The sequence below is a fragment of the Erpetoichthys calabaricus genome, chromosome 1 (genome assembly GCF_900747795.2).
Source record: "Erpetoichthys calabaricus chromosome 1, fErpCal1.3, whole genome shotgun sequence".
NCBI classification, from domain to species: Eukaryota; Metazoa; Chordata; class Cladistia; order Polypteriformes; family Polypteridae; genus Erpetoichthys; species Erpetoichthys calabaricus.
The window spans coordinates 341363000-341379811 of NC_041394.2; the positions used below are offsets into that span (position 1 = coordinate 341363000).

Sequence of the window (16812 nt, forward strand, 5' to 3'; positions counted from 1 at the left end):
GAATCCTGCACGTCATTCCCGGGAATGACACAGTGCACGGGCATCTCACATGTGAATGGTTTTAGAACAAGTGACATTTATTTTTAATAAAACTACTGCAATATGTTGACACCAATAAAAGACTAACCTTAACTACAAGCAGTTCATGCTGTCATATAAGTACATGTATCTAGTTAGTTGCGGTAATAAGAGCGTAGAAAGCACAACGTGTCCAGCGTGCGGTCATCCAGGCAATAGCACACCTTCGTAGCAGAGTATGCCAGCCACTGAGAAAGCACGCTGTGCTTCCACTGAAGTAGGCGGCACAGTCATCAGATACCGATACACCCGTTCTAAACCAGGGGTGCCCACACTTTTTCGGCTTGTGAGCTACTTTTAAAATGACCAGGTTGAAATGATCTACCTACATTAAAAATGCTATACAGTGCATCTGGAAAGCATTTACAGCGCACCACTTTTTCCACATTTTCCTATGTTGCAGCCTTATTCCAAAATGGATTAAATTCATTTTTTTTCCTCAGAATTCTACACACAACACCCCATAATGACAATGTGAAAAAAGTTTACTTGAGGTTTTTGCAAATTTATTAAAAAATAAAAAAACTGAGAAATCCCATGTACATAAGTATTCACAGCCTTTGCTCAATACTTTGTCGATGCACCTTTGGCAGCAATTACAGCCTCAAGTCTTTTTGAATATGATGCCACAAGCTTGGCACACCTATCCTTGGCCAGTTTCGCCCATTCCTCTTTGCAGCACCTCTCAAGCTCCATGAGGTTGGATGGGAAGCGTCGGTGCACAGCCATTTTAAGATCTCTCCAGAGATGTTCAATCGGATTCAAGTCTGGGCTCTGGCTGGGCCACTCAAGGACATTCACAGAGTTGTCCTGAAGTCACTCCTTTTATATCTTGACTGTGTGCTTAGGGTCGTTGTCCTTTGCTGAAAGATGAACCGTTGCCCCAGTCTGAGGTCAAGAGCGCTCTGGAGCAGGTTTTCATCCAGGATGTCTCTGTACATTGCTGCAGTCATCTTTCCCTTTATCCTGACTAGTCTCCCAGTCCCTGCTGCTGAAAAACATCCCCACAGCTTGATGCTGCCACCACCATGCTTCACTGTAGGGAAGGTACTGGCCTGGTGATGAGCGGCACGCCTGGCATTCACACCAAAGAGTTCAATCTTTGTCTTATCAGACCAGAGAATTTTCTTTCTCATGGTCTGAGAGTCCTTCAGGGGCCTTTTGGCAAACTCCAGGCGGGCTGCCATGTGTCTTTTACTAAGGATTGGCTTCCGTTTGGCCACTCTACCAAACAGGCCTGATTGGTGGATTGCTGCAGAGATGGTTGTCCTTCTGGAAGTTTCTCCTCTCTCCACAGAGGACCTCTGGAGCTCTGATAGAGTGACCATCTGGTTCTTGGTCACCTCCCTGACTAAGGCCCTTCTCCCCCGATCGCTCAGTTTAGATGGCTGGCCAGCTCTAGGAAGAGTCCTGGTGGTTTCGAACTTCTTCCACTTACAGATGATGGAGGTCACTGTGCTCATTGGGACCTTCAAAGCAGCAGAAATTTTTCTGTAACCTTCCCCAGATTTGTGCCTCGAGACAATCCTGTCTCAGAGGTCTACAGACAATTCCTTTGACTTCATGCTTGGTTTGTGCTCTGATATGAACTGTCAACTGTGGGACCTTATATAGACAGGTGTGTGCCTTTCCAAATCATGTCCAGTCAACTGAATTTACCACAGGTGGACTCCAATTAAACTGCAGAAACATCTCAAGGATGATCAGGGGAAACAGGATGCACCTGAGCTCAATTTTGAGCTTCATGGCAAACGCTGTGAATACTTATGTACATGTGCTTTCTCAATTTTTATATTTTTAATAAATTTGCAAAAATCTCAAGTAAACTTTTTTCACGTTGTCATTATGTGGTGTTGTGTGTAGAATTCTGAGGAAAAAAATGAATTTAATCCATTTTGGAATAAGGCTGTAACAACAAAATATGGAAAAAGTGATGCGCTGTGAATACTTTCTGGATGCACTGTATATATTGTATATGTATGTATACAGTATAATATATATATATATATACTGAGTATACTTTATACATAAAATATATGTTGTCGTCTGCGGTGGGTTGGCACCCTGCCCAGGATTGGTTCCCTGCCTTGTGCCCTGTGTTGGCTGGGATTGGCTCCAGCAGACCCCCGTGACCCTGTGTTCGGATTCAGCGGGTTGGAAAATGGATGGATGGATATGTTGTCGTACCTTGCATAACTGATTAACCTTTATGGCACAATAACAATTCAATACATTTATGGTCACTACGGATTTGGACTTAATAATCTTCATGTGGGATAAGGCTGACTCGCATAAATAAGTAGAGCCGAATAATTCACTCAAGGAGGTAGCACATTTCCTCATGTTTGTGTTCTTTTCCTCTGTGAGTAAGTTCCAAAACTGTCCTTGGGCCCCAGACTTCAGCTGAATGTCACCCTGCAGTGTCAAAATCTCATCCTCCACTGTAGAGGAGTTTTAGGTGAAACAGTGTTGCAATTTTTGATGCGGTTGAATCACCCTCAACATCTTCCCTAAATGGATAGCACTTAAATGTAGCGATTGGCTCAAGTAAAGCCGAGTCTTGAAATCTTCTGTCAAAGTCTGACGGTGTGTCTGCCTTTGCTTTGAATGCAGCCGAGTGAAAAATGACGGCTGTCCGATTAACTGCGATTTTAGTTCCCTCTCCTTTCTCTTTCTCAGATCGCTTTTCGGAAGGAAGTCAGTTTCGTAGTTTTTATGAACAGTTCGAAAGTGCCTTTCCACATTTTCCTTCTTTGGAATAGTAATGATAGATTGACAGATCAGACAAACGCACTTCGATGGTGATATTGTGAGAAAAAAAATCCTCTTCCAATTCCACATCCAGCCCATACCCTCCCCAAACATTTTTTTTTTTAAATCCCTTCTTTTGGCGATATAAATTGGAAGGCTAACTAGATCACTTAGATAGCCGGAGTTTTGCAGTAGCTGGCGCGTTTGATCATGAGTGCGGGATTCCCTGTATGTCAATCAAGCGGCAAATGCCATAGGGAGTTTATATGATAGACTAACGTTTTTTTTTTTTTTAAAAAAAAATTTTAATTCAACGTGATCTACCTGCACTACCTTTGCTATCTACTGGTCGATCGAGATCGACGTATTGGGCACCCCTGTAAACAATGCCCGCGCTTGCCGTTGCTCTGAAACACCGCAGTTTCAGCTTTTATTGATGCATCCAGCGTCTTGTCATCATTCTGTGATGGTAAGTTTCTTAGCACAGATAATGCGGATACAACAGACTGAGGGATTGCAATTTCAAGTTTCTGTTCAAAGCTGTCAACAGCACAGACATCAATGAACTCTGCCCCGTCCAGGCATTCGTGCGCTGCAGAGTGCAGACTCATCCCAGTCCACTGTGCTCAGTTAGCTGGGAGATTGACTGCTGCTGGTCTGTTGTTGACTGAATTAATCGGCAACACACTACACCGTGGGCCAAAATACCGTGCCACTTAATTATTTTCAGCTATAACTCTGTTATTTCTTGATCAATTTTTACACGTTTACACGCTATATATGCGAGCTTGGCCGTTCCCGTTTTCCCGGAAATTACAGCAGTTTCGTTCCCTGGAATACGGCAATGGAAAATGTCCGGGAATCCCTAGCACCTACGTCACTTTATAAATGAGTTTTCCTAATCATTTACAGTATTCTCCGTTTAAGGGAGAGCCGAGAAGAAAAGACGGGCAGTGGCGCGCACGTTCATGTACTCGTGTGCGCGTAAACGGAATCAAACGCAACGTGCTTTGTGACGTCATCAAAAGCGACGAAAAATAAAGGGAGTAAACTAAACTGGTCGTTGTGAACGAGCCGGCTTATTCTTAACCGCGGGTAAGAGAAGTTATCCATATCTTTGTCAGTGATTCTTTATGAATCATAGGTAAGTGAAGTATTAAGGACCCTAAGAGGTGGGTTTGCAGCTCAAGTGATTTTTTTTTGCACTGGACAGCGGAAATAAATTCAAATGTTTACAAGTAAGTCAGGAATCCGAATGTTTTTAGGAAGAATTCCTTCAACGAGAGACACAGCGGGTACAGTAAGTGCCGAGGGTGTGTATACGACACTTTATGGATGTGTGAGTTTTCATTCGCTCCACTCAGTTACTGAACGTGACTTGAATGAGAGGCGAGCAGCGCGTTCGTTTCCGTCAACACTCCTGCGGACTTTGCTCGAGTAAATCCCACTGTGGCTCGCGTGGCTTTGTCATCGGTGGTTCACCGTACGTTGTCGAGGCCTATTTTGACCTCGTAGTGCACACCCGACGCTTCCTCCTATTCCTTTGTTTCTGTTTATTCCTATAGCCGCGTCCTTATCGAGTCGACGAGGCGCCTTTTCTGTTGGTTTCTGCCTTCCGTTCTCCGTCTGTTTTGCGGTGCCTAGTTTAAAGTGACCGCAAATGAGAGAAGAGTCGGAATGGATACGTGCCTGTGAACGAATACAAATAGATTTTTCTTTCAGGGTGTGTTTTTGCGTATATATATACTGTATATGCAATAGAGAGGGGAATTGTAGTGCCAAACTTTCTCTCTATCTTACGCCTCTGAAAGTGAATTGGTAAGGTTTGGCCATCATGATCAGTAGATGCGTATTTGTAAAGAAATGCTGCCTAACATTCTGAAACCTACTTAATCCGATCTAGATAGCATACTTTTTATGTATGTATCTGTCGATTCCTTTTCTTTTCTCCAATATCAATTGTGATAAAATCGCACGTTTCGGCACTAAACATCAAACCAGTAACGCCTGCTAGTGAGTATTAGCAGGGCTCAGCGCTAACTTTTAAAACGCGTAGTAACCAGGCGTCAGCTTCTGGCTGCCAAAACTGAAAATAACGGTTTGCCAGTATTAACAGCTTATATTTAGAGCAGGCATGTCATACTCACTACCATTGGTGGGCCGCTTCAACTGTCATATGTGCGTCAGCGGGCCGCACTGTAACATACTGAAAACTTTAAAAAATGTAACACTTAAAGTTTAAAGAAAAGCAATTTATTTCCATACAATCTCCGTACAACAGCGTATTAGTCTTAGCCTCTTAGCTAGGTCCTTATATTATTATATTCATAGCTTATATAGGAGTCTTACAGTGTGAGATCTATTTCTTTTGTCCCGACACTTGGCATCTCTTGTTAGTAACCAGTTCATCAATATCAGGCTTGAAATCTTGTAGCTGCAACTTTTATGAGGGATGAAAGGTGCTCGACAGTAAGTCTTGAGCGATGTCAGGTTTTGGTAGCTTTCATTAACGAAAACAATTGCTCATAAAGGTAAGTGCTTCCGAACATAGACAGTACTCTCAATGCCAACTTACGCATCTGCACATACGAGGGTGACAGGTAAGCATATAAGCCTGGCACACCAACTTCGTTTTATTTTGCCTTCAGAATAGAATCTGACTGCACTTCAATCAATTCCATTTGGATAGTCGTAGGCGCATTCTCAACGTTGTAAGAGTAGGGTGACGTAAACAGTGCAAAGTCTTGTTCGTGTGAACTGAAATTACGAAAACGCCCACTGAATTCATTGCTCAGTAATTTAAAGTTGGAAAACAAATCCTCCAAAAATCAAATTTTACTTTACTAAGTTTACTTGAAAGTTTTATATTGTAAAATAAGCCGATATGAAAAAGCCCCCTGACCTAAACGAATTTTGCAAACTCAAAATCACAAAAAGTTGTTAATAAACATCTCGCCAACTTCTCGCGTCCACTTCACATCTTCAGCTGTAGTCTGCACTAACTGTTCATTACAATACTAGCACAAAATTACATAAAACTAGAGCAAAAAACGTGAAGATATGTGAGCTATTACTACTCGTGATGGTCAGTTCTGCCCAGTGGCCAGTCTCAGCAGCCCCAGCCAGTAGTGTAGCCTGCCAGGGGCGGCTCTAGGCAGAGAAAGAATCGGTGGCCCCTTCGCCCGCCAATGTCAATACGGTATCTTATGCACGGTGGATGGCCACGTCCGTTGCGGACACTGCATAGCCGCCTCATGCTCATGACACGCTTCTATATGCACGTCTCCGTAACTTGAAAACCAAGTCTCGGCCCATGATATTCTCTTTACGGCAGAACGTTATAATACTACATATAGCTTACTGCTCCAACTCCAGCAACATTAGTAAATACACTAACAAGAAACACAATGTTTTTCGGCCACATTGCCGTCAGCTGTGTCGTTATTTTCTCTTTCTGTTTTATATTCAATATATATTGGTGTGGCGGCCCTGTGCAGGTGCACAGTTTGCACATGCCTAAGGCCGCCCCTGCTGCCAGGCTGCTGCAGCCTAGTACTTCAGTTGTGACGTCGTGGCTCATTAACTTTGGACAAGGCTCATGGCTTTACTAGCAGATGACGTTTCCGGTACCGTAATGCCATGGGAAAACGCACTTTTGTCAGAAGGCAGAAGTAAGAAAAGTCAGTAAGTAACGACGAAGATGCAGAATGATTCAATCACAAACTAAAGTAATCATTTTGTACAAGTTTAGTGCTAACTAGGATCTGTCATGCGGGCCGCACAGATTTCTGTTGAGGGCCGCATGTTTGACATGCCTGATTTAGAGCATTTAAGATGCTATGCAATTGTATATCAACTTAATAATGAAACCATGGTATGAGAAAATGTTTAAAAGCTTTATTACACAAAAGCCAATTCTTTTTAGTTTATTTTATCTGCTACTGTACAATAGCAAATAAAAATGAACTACTTGTACAAGTCTAAAGTATCGGAAGTTGGCTTTAGTAAGCCATCCAGAGCGTAACTAAATGAAAACGTTTTCCTACTGCTGTGTTTTGCCTTCTTGAAAGCATAATCCCCCCGATCACAACTGCACTCTTAATAACCCTGGTTCTTTAATGGCATTCTATGGTTGTTCACTGGGTTGTGTGGTTCCTTATAGAACTATTGCTGGACAGAGCACCGTTTCATTCTGGGAAGGGTTCTCTGCATATGATTTTTTTTTTTTTTTTTGTGCTTTGAAAAGCTTCCTGATATGTAAGAAAAGCTGAAATCTTTAATGTATGGTAGCTGCAGGATACTAACAGATTAAGAAAAATTGGACTATCCATACCCACTAGTATTTCACCAATCTGTTACCATTTGTCCATGCTTATTCGCTGTGTGGAGCCTGTTACACATCTAAATAAATAAAGGGTTCTTTCCGGAACCTTCATTTAGATGGGGATTTTTGGGAACCATTTGACATCACTCTGAAGAACCGCTCTGGCACAACAGCTTACAACAAATTATCAATCATTTAAATATTTTTAACAGTGCAATGTTATATATTTTCATTGATTTATTATACACACAAACATTCTGTATAGCAAACATCATGTGAACAAAAATGTATACCAGTCCTGTGCATATTTTAATGTAACTAGGGGGCTCCGGCCCCTGCTCGCTTCACTTGCCCACCCCCGTGTTTGGTTTACCGGATATACAATTTAAAGAGAGTGCTATTTTCATGGGAATTGTTACATATGCATTATTTTCACTTTAAAAACTTTTGTAAAAACATACTTGTCCTTTATTTCCAGCCCAGTGCGTGGTTACATCTTTCTCACAAGACGTATAACGCTGCTCGTGTTGTGAAGAGGGGGGGGGCAGCTGAATGCACGATAAGGATAACGCTGCTGTCGCCTGCCCTTTGATCATTTTAAAGCCTGTACAGCCGCTGTCCATTTTGCCACTTTGTGTCTCTGCTGCTTGCGTTGTTATCGCTTCTCCGTCATCATCAATATACACCTGACCAAATTGTGTTTTCTTTGAAATTAAACTTGTCATTGCTTTCACTGTTGCGGTACTACAGATTCTCATAGCATATGGTCTAATTTTGTGTAAATCTACGTTTTATGCATTGAATGATGCGAAGGCGAAAAGACTGTTTTCTGGTCTTTGCCTTTTATTTCTGACCTCGCTTTGTCCTGCTATTTTTTCAATTACACTTGGTCCTGATGATTAATTTCCTTTTGTTTGCGCTAATGCGATCTTTTAGTTGTCGACGTGTCATTTATAATATAATGTCCTTTATACGCTTTATATGTACTGAGACCCCTGGATCTGTGTGTGCTGTGTGCCTTTACACTACTGATTTATTTTTTTTTTTTTGCTGGGCGTGTCTTGCAAGAATCTCATGTTCTATATCCCCACAAGACGCTCTGTGGCCATTTTCTTTCGTCTCGCGGGTCTTTTATTTGTCTTCCGTGATCTTAACGTGAAGATCACGTATCGTCTCCTATTCATTCCCATCCATCCATCCATTATCCAACCCGCTATATGCTAACTACAGGGTCACGGGGGTCTGCTGGAGCCAATCCCAGCCAACACAGGGCGCAAGGCAGGAAACAAACCCTGGGCAGGGCAACAGCTTCCCACAGGATTTTTTTTTTTTTTAATAATAGAAATAAATCTAACCACGGTATAAAATAGAATGATGTCAATTAAACTTGCAAAGGCCTTTAACCTGAAAATTGTCCCAGGGGTGCTGCACAATGGCTGACCCTGCACTCTGCCCTCCAAAGATCATGTGAAAAGACAATTTCCACTCTGGGATAAATACAGCGTACCAAATTACTGGAACATTCCCTTTTGACTGACGGTCTTTTTGTGTTCTCATCAGATAAATTAATGCTGCACCAAACATCTTTTTTTGCTCTCTACACTCTTTTTCAGCTGCCACAGTAGTAAAGAAATTTCCCTTAGTGGTCTGTCAGTGTACAGGGGGCTGTTCACCTCTGACTGAGGTGAGTTTGCAGTTGTGATGTCGCAGAACTGCTCCAAGTGTGAAACTCCTCCAGCGTCTCAGAATGAAGTGCAAAGAGAGGACTTGGAGGCATTTACTCCAACAACGCTTGTGTGCCTCACTTCTGCCAGCTCATCTGGTGGCTCTGAGGCTAGAGATCTGCACTGGCAATCGGAAGGTTGCCGGTTCAAATCCCGTAAAATGCCAATAGGGACTGTGCTCTGTTGGGCCCTTGAGCAAGGCCCTTAACCTGCAATTGCTGAGCGCTTTGAGTAGTTTGAAAAACGCTATATAAATATAAAGAACTAGCCAACCCGCGGCGTAACATACGCCGCATAATTATGTATTGATGGGTGAACACTTGCTGAACGAAACAGTTGTCCAAATGGGGTGGGTTTGTGGATACCACTGTGAGTGAATGAAAAGATGGACCTCTGGAGAGAGCAACATACAATTGTCCGTGACTGAAAGCGGGATCGTCTGTGACGATGGAGGCCATGCTGGTGGAAGTTACTTCGTCGGTAGGGATAAGTTTCAGCACTTGTTCATTAAGGTGCAGCGAGTCTTCGTTGTTGACGCTTAATATAGCTTGTGTACTGAGTTGTTCCGGAGTCACAGTTGAGAAACACTTTTTTAATGTCTTTTAAGCACAGGGAAAAAAATTAACATGTGAACCATCCGTAATGTAATAAGCCACCAAGAAAAGTAACATTGCAACAATACACGCTACGATCCGATCGCTGTAAACAGAAGTGAAAACAAAATCGAGGCCGGTGCATTCTTTAACTGCCTTGTAGCGCAATGGTAGTGCTGCTGTTTTGCAGTAAGGAGACTGTGGAAGATTTTGGGTTCGCTTCCCGGTTTCTCCCTGTGTGGATAGCACTTTGAATACTGAAAACACTGGTATATCAATGTAATGAAGTATTATTATTCTTATGCGTCCAGCGCTCTCTCTCTCCCGCGCCTGTATGCGTGTGTGTGTCGCTCGCTCTCTCTCGCTCGCTGCACGTGTTCCTGCAGGCATACCAGTAAGTGAATGAAAAGATGGAACTCTGGAGAGAGCAACATACAACTGTCCGTGACTGAAAACTGGTTTTGGCAGATACATGCACATCTTTTTGAAAGTTTGGCCCTGTGCCTTATCAATTGTCATCGCAAAGGCAAATCTAACAGGAAATTGTCTTCGTGTTAAAGTAAAAGGCAAATTATCCGCGACAAACTGTTTTACACGCTGCATACCAACCCGCGGCGTAGTATACACTGCATAATGACACCGCTTTTTTAATGTTTTTTAAGCAGAGGGAAAAAATGAACGTTTGCAAAATCCGTAACGCCGCTTTCAGTAAGTACAATGCACACGCGTTTAATTTGTCAGCCACTTTTTGCCAGCAGTCTTTTCTGGTTTGGGCTGCTTTTGCAGTGTTACCGCTTCTGCATATTAAATCTTGAAATCCTTTGAGTAACTAATTAACTAACTAACACCCACCCAGCTTGTGAGAAAAAAATGTGCCCATTCTTTCATCATTTTGTTGCAGCCTATCAAAAGACTTGCTGATCATGTTTTCTAGACTCAATATACAGTGGAACCACGGTTCACAACCATAATTCATTCCAAACCTCTGATCGTAAACCGAAGCAATTTCCCCCCATAGGATTGCATGTAAATACAATTAATCCATTCCAGACCATACGAACTGTATGTAAATATATATTTTTTTAAAGATTTTTAAGCACAAATATAGTTAATTATTACACCATAGAATGCACAGTGTAATAGTAAAAACATTGAATAACACTGACACAAACACCCAGGCTCCCTGCTCAGCTGCATGGCATGTGCAGTGCATGCGCAGGCTCTCTCTCTCAGCAGCACACGAGCCTCCCCAGCCCCCCCTCTCTCTCTCAGCAGCACGTGAGCCTCCCCAGACCCCCCCCCTCTCTCTCTCTCTCTCTCTCTCTCTCTCTCTCTCTCTCAGCAGCACGGGAGCCTCCCCAGCCCCACCTCTCTCAGCAGCAGGCGAGCCTCCCCAGCCCCCCCTCCCCCTCTCTCAGCAGCACACGAGCCCCCTCCCCCCTCTCTCAGCAGCACGTGAGCCTTCCCAGCCCCGCCTCTATCTCTCTCAGCAGCACGGGAGCCTCCCCAGCCCCCCCTCTCCCTCTCTCTCTCTCTCTCTCTCAGCAGCACGTGAGCCTCCCCAGCCCCCCCTCTCCCTCTCAGCAGCACGGGAGCCTCCCCAGCCCCCCCTCTCTCAGCAGCAGGCGAGCCTCCCCAGACCCCCCCCCTCTCTCTCTCTCTCTCTCAGCAGCAGGCGAGCCTCCCCAGCCCCCCCTCCCCCTCTCTCGGCAGCACGCGAGCCCCCTCCCCCTCTCTCAGCAGCACGGCGAGCCTCCTCTCTCAGCAGCACGCGAGCCTCCCCAGCCCCCCTCCCCCTCTCTCAGCAGCACGGGAGCCTCCCCAGCCCCCCCACTCCCTCTCTCTCTCTCTCAGCAGCACGGGAGCCTCCCCAGCCCCCCCTCTCCCTCCCTCTCTCAGCAGCACGGGAGCCTCCCCAGCCCCCCCTCTCTCAGCAGCAGGCGAGCCCCCCCACCCCCCCCCCCCCTCTCAGCAGCACGCGCGCCCCCCCCCCCTCTCTCAGCAGCACGCGAGCCTCCCCAGCCCCCCCCTCCCCTCTCTCTCTCTCTCTCAGCAGCACGCGAGCCCCCACCCCCTCTGTCTCTCTGCTTTGGGCATTTCTCCCCTGTGTAGTGTGTGAGCGAGTGAGGAGAGAGAGAGAGAGAGAGCAAGCCAGTACGTTACAGTGAGCGAGAGCAGGCTCGAAGGCAATGTGTTCCTGTGGTATAGCGGGTCCATAGCTCCCCTTCAAAAGGCAATTTTTTATCAGGCGACTGACAGTAGTGGAGTCAGGCACAGAGAAGGTCAGCTGCAGAGAGAGCGTCTCGACTGTTGCAGGGCCTGAAGCAGGTGAGATGCTAATGAAAAAGAGGCACAGGGCTTATTGGTTTTTAAAGACTGCTTCCTTCATTGTGTTTTAACTTCAGTTTTAAAGGATTGAGCTGCTGTCTCTTGCGCTGCCTATGTGTGCCTCTGTCTCTCTCTGGCGCTGCCTCTGTGTGAACCAAGGTTCCACTGAGGTTGACTAATGAAAAGTCAACGTGGCTCAGAGCTGCAAGTGTACTGTGGCACAGACAAACAGAAATGACGGCATGTTTCCCTTGGCGTCGCGTCCGAGTTGGTGGGCGTGACTCTGTGATTCTTTCGTCGTATCCAATGGTCTAAGAGTTGGTGGGCATGGCTCCTTCCTGCGTGCACCATTGGCGTCTTACTTGTCGGCGGTTTAGTGAATCCACGCCCCTTCTGGCGTGCTTTCCATGGTCGGCTACTTGTCTTCTGGCTTAGTGAATTATATATATAGATTATTATTATTCTGCTTTGTTTATTTTCTAAAATATTCAGGACTTTCTCTTACCTGTTCCTATATTAGGGTACTAAAATATCGGTCATTGTAACTTTTATTCAAATAAAAAAATATTACTAGTAACATATTGTTGTTTGAATTTTACTAACATGGCAGTACTCTCCAGAAACCATCAAAAAGAAATGAACAGATATATCCGCAGAATGCGGTTTTTACTCATGTAATCTTAGTTGTTTAAGGTCCGAGTATTCTGCTGTGTGATGCTCTGTATCAAATTTGTAGCCTAACATCTTATCTTTACTTTCCATTCCAGCTGACTTGATAACAGCGCATGTTGCAGTTAGTTTATCTTTGCATACTTTAATTTCCCTCCACACAGCAGCCAGGGCATCTGTGGGAATTCTCAGCCCTTCACGTTTTGTCTTCCAGGTGGTTTTAAACAGCTCACTCTGACAGACCAAGAGCTGAAGGACAATTGTAATATTTCTGTTTTGTGCAGAACCAATCCCACACTATTGGTTGGTCATTGCACTCATTTTTTTAAAAGCCAGTAAGTGCAGTATGCATGAGTGTAGTTTACATTTTATTTTGATCGTAAAAAATAAAATAGCAAATTCTTTTCCAAGTTACCAAATTTTGATCTACTGCTTAAAAAATTGGTGCATTACTAAAATGGTTGCCCTCAGCCAAGAACTGGTTGCCAGTTGTCTTAAACCATTAATGTTGAGCCCTGCGTAGTAAAGTTAATAGAGATTTGTGGTTAGTGTTGTTCCAGCAAGCTGAACTTGAACCTCTGCCAGTGTGCAGTTGCCCTGTGTACCCTGTTCATTTTTTCCCCCTCCCTTTCAAACCAGGTTTGGTGGGCTGGCAAATTTAACTTGGCTTTGTGTGGTTGTGCACACTATGATGGTGCATAGTTGGCTCCTGCCCTATACAGGTGCTCTGGTTTTCTCTTTGCCACATCCCAAGGATTTGTATTTTTTGTTTGTGTTGTACTGAACAATGGAGGTGAGCTGGATGCTAAGTCCACGAGTCTTCAAATTGTCAGATCAGGGGTCGTCAATCACGGTCCTGGAGGGCCGCAGTGGCTGCAGGTTTTCATTCCAACTAGTTTCCTAATTAGAAAGCAGTCCTAGTGGATAATGAAACTTGGTATTGAACTATTTAGCTTATTAATGCTTGCATTCATCCAAGAGCAATTTGAATGGCACTGTAGAGTTTCGTTTTGTGAGAACATTATCCATGTGTTTTGTGGACCAGAATAGATTTAAATTTAATGGTCCTTCCAATTCCCCCCTCATTCCTTTCTAAACATTTCTTATCACAAATACTTCATGATAAGCACGTGAGCTGCTGGTTTATTGGTTATCTGCATCTCACTATTAACTAATGTCTGGTTAAGAAAACAGGTGACAATTAAAACTTAAATGCAGCTGCTAAAATGTAAAATAGGCAATTCAGGGTAACGGGCAAGAGAACTAAAATTAAGCCCAAAAAATGTATTGGTTTAGTAATAAATAAAAGGGTTCTAATGAAGAAATTGGTTAAAGTGGAAACCTGCAGCCACTGTGGACTTTCAGGACTGTCATTGAGGACTAAACTTTGGCACTAACAAGGCATGGAGTTAAACACCAACTATCATTATCAGTAAGGACTGAGTTCTAATTAGGACACTGGCTGGAATAAAAACCCGTAGCCACTGCGGCCCTCCAGGACCCTGATTGAGGACCACTGTGTTAGATTAACATTTCTCATATGGCTGTTGACACAAGCAGCTTATATTGGCAAATAATTAGCTTAAGGGGGTTAGAGAACATTTAATTAATTAATTCATGGAATATGTCTGGCTGCTTTAAAGAAACAATAAAACCCCACGTAGTAGTAGGTGAGCAGCCATGCTAGTATCAAAATCGGATTCACAGATCCAGTTCAAGATGGCAAGAATACCTTTATAGACGCACATGTGATGTCACTCAGTACGTGGAAGGAGATGACTGATTTTACACATGCTGGTAAAACTTCTTAAATACAGAATTACATGACTGGTTTATCATCTCATGTCCTTGCTAGTTACTGATAACACAAGACCCTAGGAGTCAGGATTCTGCCCCACTGGATTGTACTGGTTTTCGTATCCATACTTGTCCTTGTGCTAAAGTAGCAGTGGGATTGGGTCACAGATCAAGAGGCTTTAGTTAAAATGCTTGCTTAAGAGTGATAAAGGCAAAAACTAACAGTTAATAAGGACAGAAGTCAATCAGTATAATTGATAGTCGGTCATTTCTAACCTGCTTGGCCCTAAACAGGGTCGTGGGAGTACTGGAGTCTATCCCAGCTAGCATAGGGCACATGGCAGGAACAAACCCTGGACAGGGGGGCCAGTCCATCACAGGGTGAACACACACACACGGGCTAGTTTAGTTTAGTCAGTTCACCTAACCTGCATGTTTTTAGACAGATGGAGGAAACTGGATCACCCAGATGCAACCCAGAGACGTGAAACAAGGTCTCCTTCCTGCAAACAGCAGTGCTACCATTGTGCCACCATGCCATCCATCTTATTTTATGTTAAATCTATTCGTGGGCGTTTCTTCATTTTCATTCGGAGCAGTACCTCTTTCAGTTACCTTGTTTCTCCAACTTATATTTAGAATTCTTCAGTCTGAAAGCATCCATTTTCCCTTCTCCGATCTTTAGTCTGTGTCCATCTACCACACCTTTAGCCCAAAATTGAGAAAATGTAATGCTTTAGCAATTTCATTTTCAGATCAAGTTTTACATTTCCTTTCATTCATTGTTTATGCTTCCAAAAAAGCACCTTTGACCATTTCTGTTCGTGTTTTTGCTTCTTTTGTACATTTTCCAGTTTCTGTTACCCAGCTTACCAAGTATTTATACTTTGTAACCTGCTCAGTTTCGTTCCTTTGGCCAATATCTCATGTTTTTCCTGCTGTCCTAGAGATTATCATTACTTTGGTCTTGTTTACCTTTAATTCCATTCTATGGTCCCTTCCTTTTTTAGTTGTATTGTCAATTTGTTTCTTTGGGTATAATTCATTCTCTGCAATCAGTCATCTACATATCTTTTATGTTACAACATTAGAACAATCCAGACGAGAACAGGCCATAAAGCCCAACAAAGCTCACCAGTCCTATCAAATTAATTCGTCTAAAATAACATCGTCGAGTTTTGAAAGTCCCCAAAGTCCTACTGCCTATCACAAACTGCCTGCCAACTCTATTAACTCTCTTGCCGTTTCTTACACACCACTTTTAATCTTATTAGATGCTGCCTTGCACCGTCCAAAAACAATTTTGTCACATGTTGAAGTCTTATCTCGCCCATTGGCGAGAACTTGAAAATGAAAATTGAATAAGCAGCAGGGGGCGCCAGTGCTTATTTGCGTTTTACCTTTCATTTTTGCAGCTACATTGCGGTTCAGGTTGAAAATTAAATTGCAGATGGGACTTTTTAATTTTTGCAGCATTTTTGTGTATTCATTTTATAATTTTAATTTTAATTTCTTTTTTTGCAGAAAATACCTCCCATACCTGTTGCAGGCTGTGTGTTCTAACAAAGGTAAGTCCCTCTCGGCTCCCCTTTTGTAACATGCATCAGTTTCTTAACACAATCCTATGACGTTTCTTGTATAAATGTTCTTCAGCTTAACTGTTGACGCAATGCTGGGACTTGTTTAACCCAAGTAGAGAATACTGCTGACCCACAGCTGTGTGAGGTGGTTCTTGTTGTTCTTGTTCTTTGTCTTGTTGTTGTTGTTCTTCTCCTTTCAACCTCTTGGACTTTTCACTCTATTTCCAAGTTTGTTTTTCATGTGACAATTTGTTATGAAGAGTGAGGAGTTTGTCAGTTCTTGTCTTCGTTTTCTGAACTCTGTGACTTGTTCCAACCCTTAACTGTGAGGGTGTTCTAAAATGAAATTCAAATGTTATTTAACGTAGATGATGCACTTATAATAGAATGAAATTCTGTTCTTTCCGCAGAGAAAAAGAAAAAGCTGTTGTCTACTGCAGCCTCTGGATGGATGTGAAAGAAGAGATGTGTGAGACTGACATGAATACCCTGGAGAAAAGGGCCATAAAGGTTAAGGAGGAGGATTGTGAATGGGAGTTTGTCCACCCGAAACAGGAGAGTCTTCACATTAAGGTTGAGGATTATGACCTGGAGACAGTGAGCATTAAAGAAGAAGCCGAAGAGAGGTGGGTCAGCAATGCGATGTACAAACATGAGAGTGTGGAGAGGATCCAGGAAGACCACCTTCATTATGGCTATCAAGATGGAGCAGTGACCGGGTTAGACTCTTCTCAAAGCAGATTCTCTTCATCTCCGGAGCCTTCTGTCATTGTGAAGTCTGAATTATTACAGTCTGACACACAAAGGACTGAGGAAATTCCATCTGTTAAAACCCGGGAAGATGAGCCACCACTTAAATCTAAATCTGGAGAAGGTAAGTACAAAATAAATATTAACATTAACAATTTGCTGTTCTAGTATTAGAACTGTAAATGTGTGTAAATATTCTAAGTCTGTCCATGGTAAAG

The 16812-nt window shown here is 43.3% G+C and overlaps 1 protein-coding gene across 2 annotated transcripts in view; it reads left to right on the top strand.

The window, feature by feature from the left end:
• The first annotated feature begins 3850 nt into the window (after nt 1-3850).
• Nucleotides 3851-16812, top strand: part of LOC114667726 (gastrula zinc finger protein XlCGF8.2DB-like) — a 31563-nt gene continuing 18601 nt past the window's right edge. Inside the window, exons 1-3 of one of the 2 annotated variants that reach the window (XM_028823150.2) lie at nt 3851-4142; nt 15789-15832; nt 16255-16718. In XM_028823150.2, coding sequence (XP_028678983.1) covers nt 16292-16718 — 427 coding nt within the window. In that variant the 5' untranslated portion in view covers nt 3851-4142; nt 15789-15832; nt 16255-16291. The remainder of the gene's footprint in view (nt 4143-15788; nt 15833-16254; nt 16719-16812) is intronic. The other variant, XM_028823165.2, reaches the window with a different exon arrangement.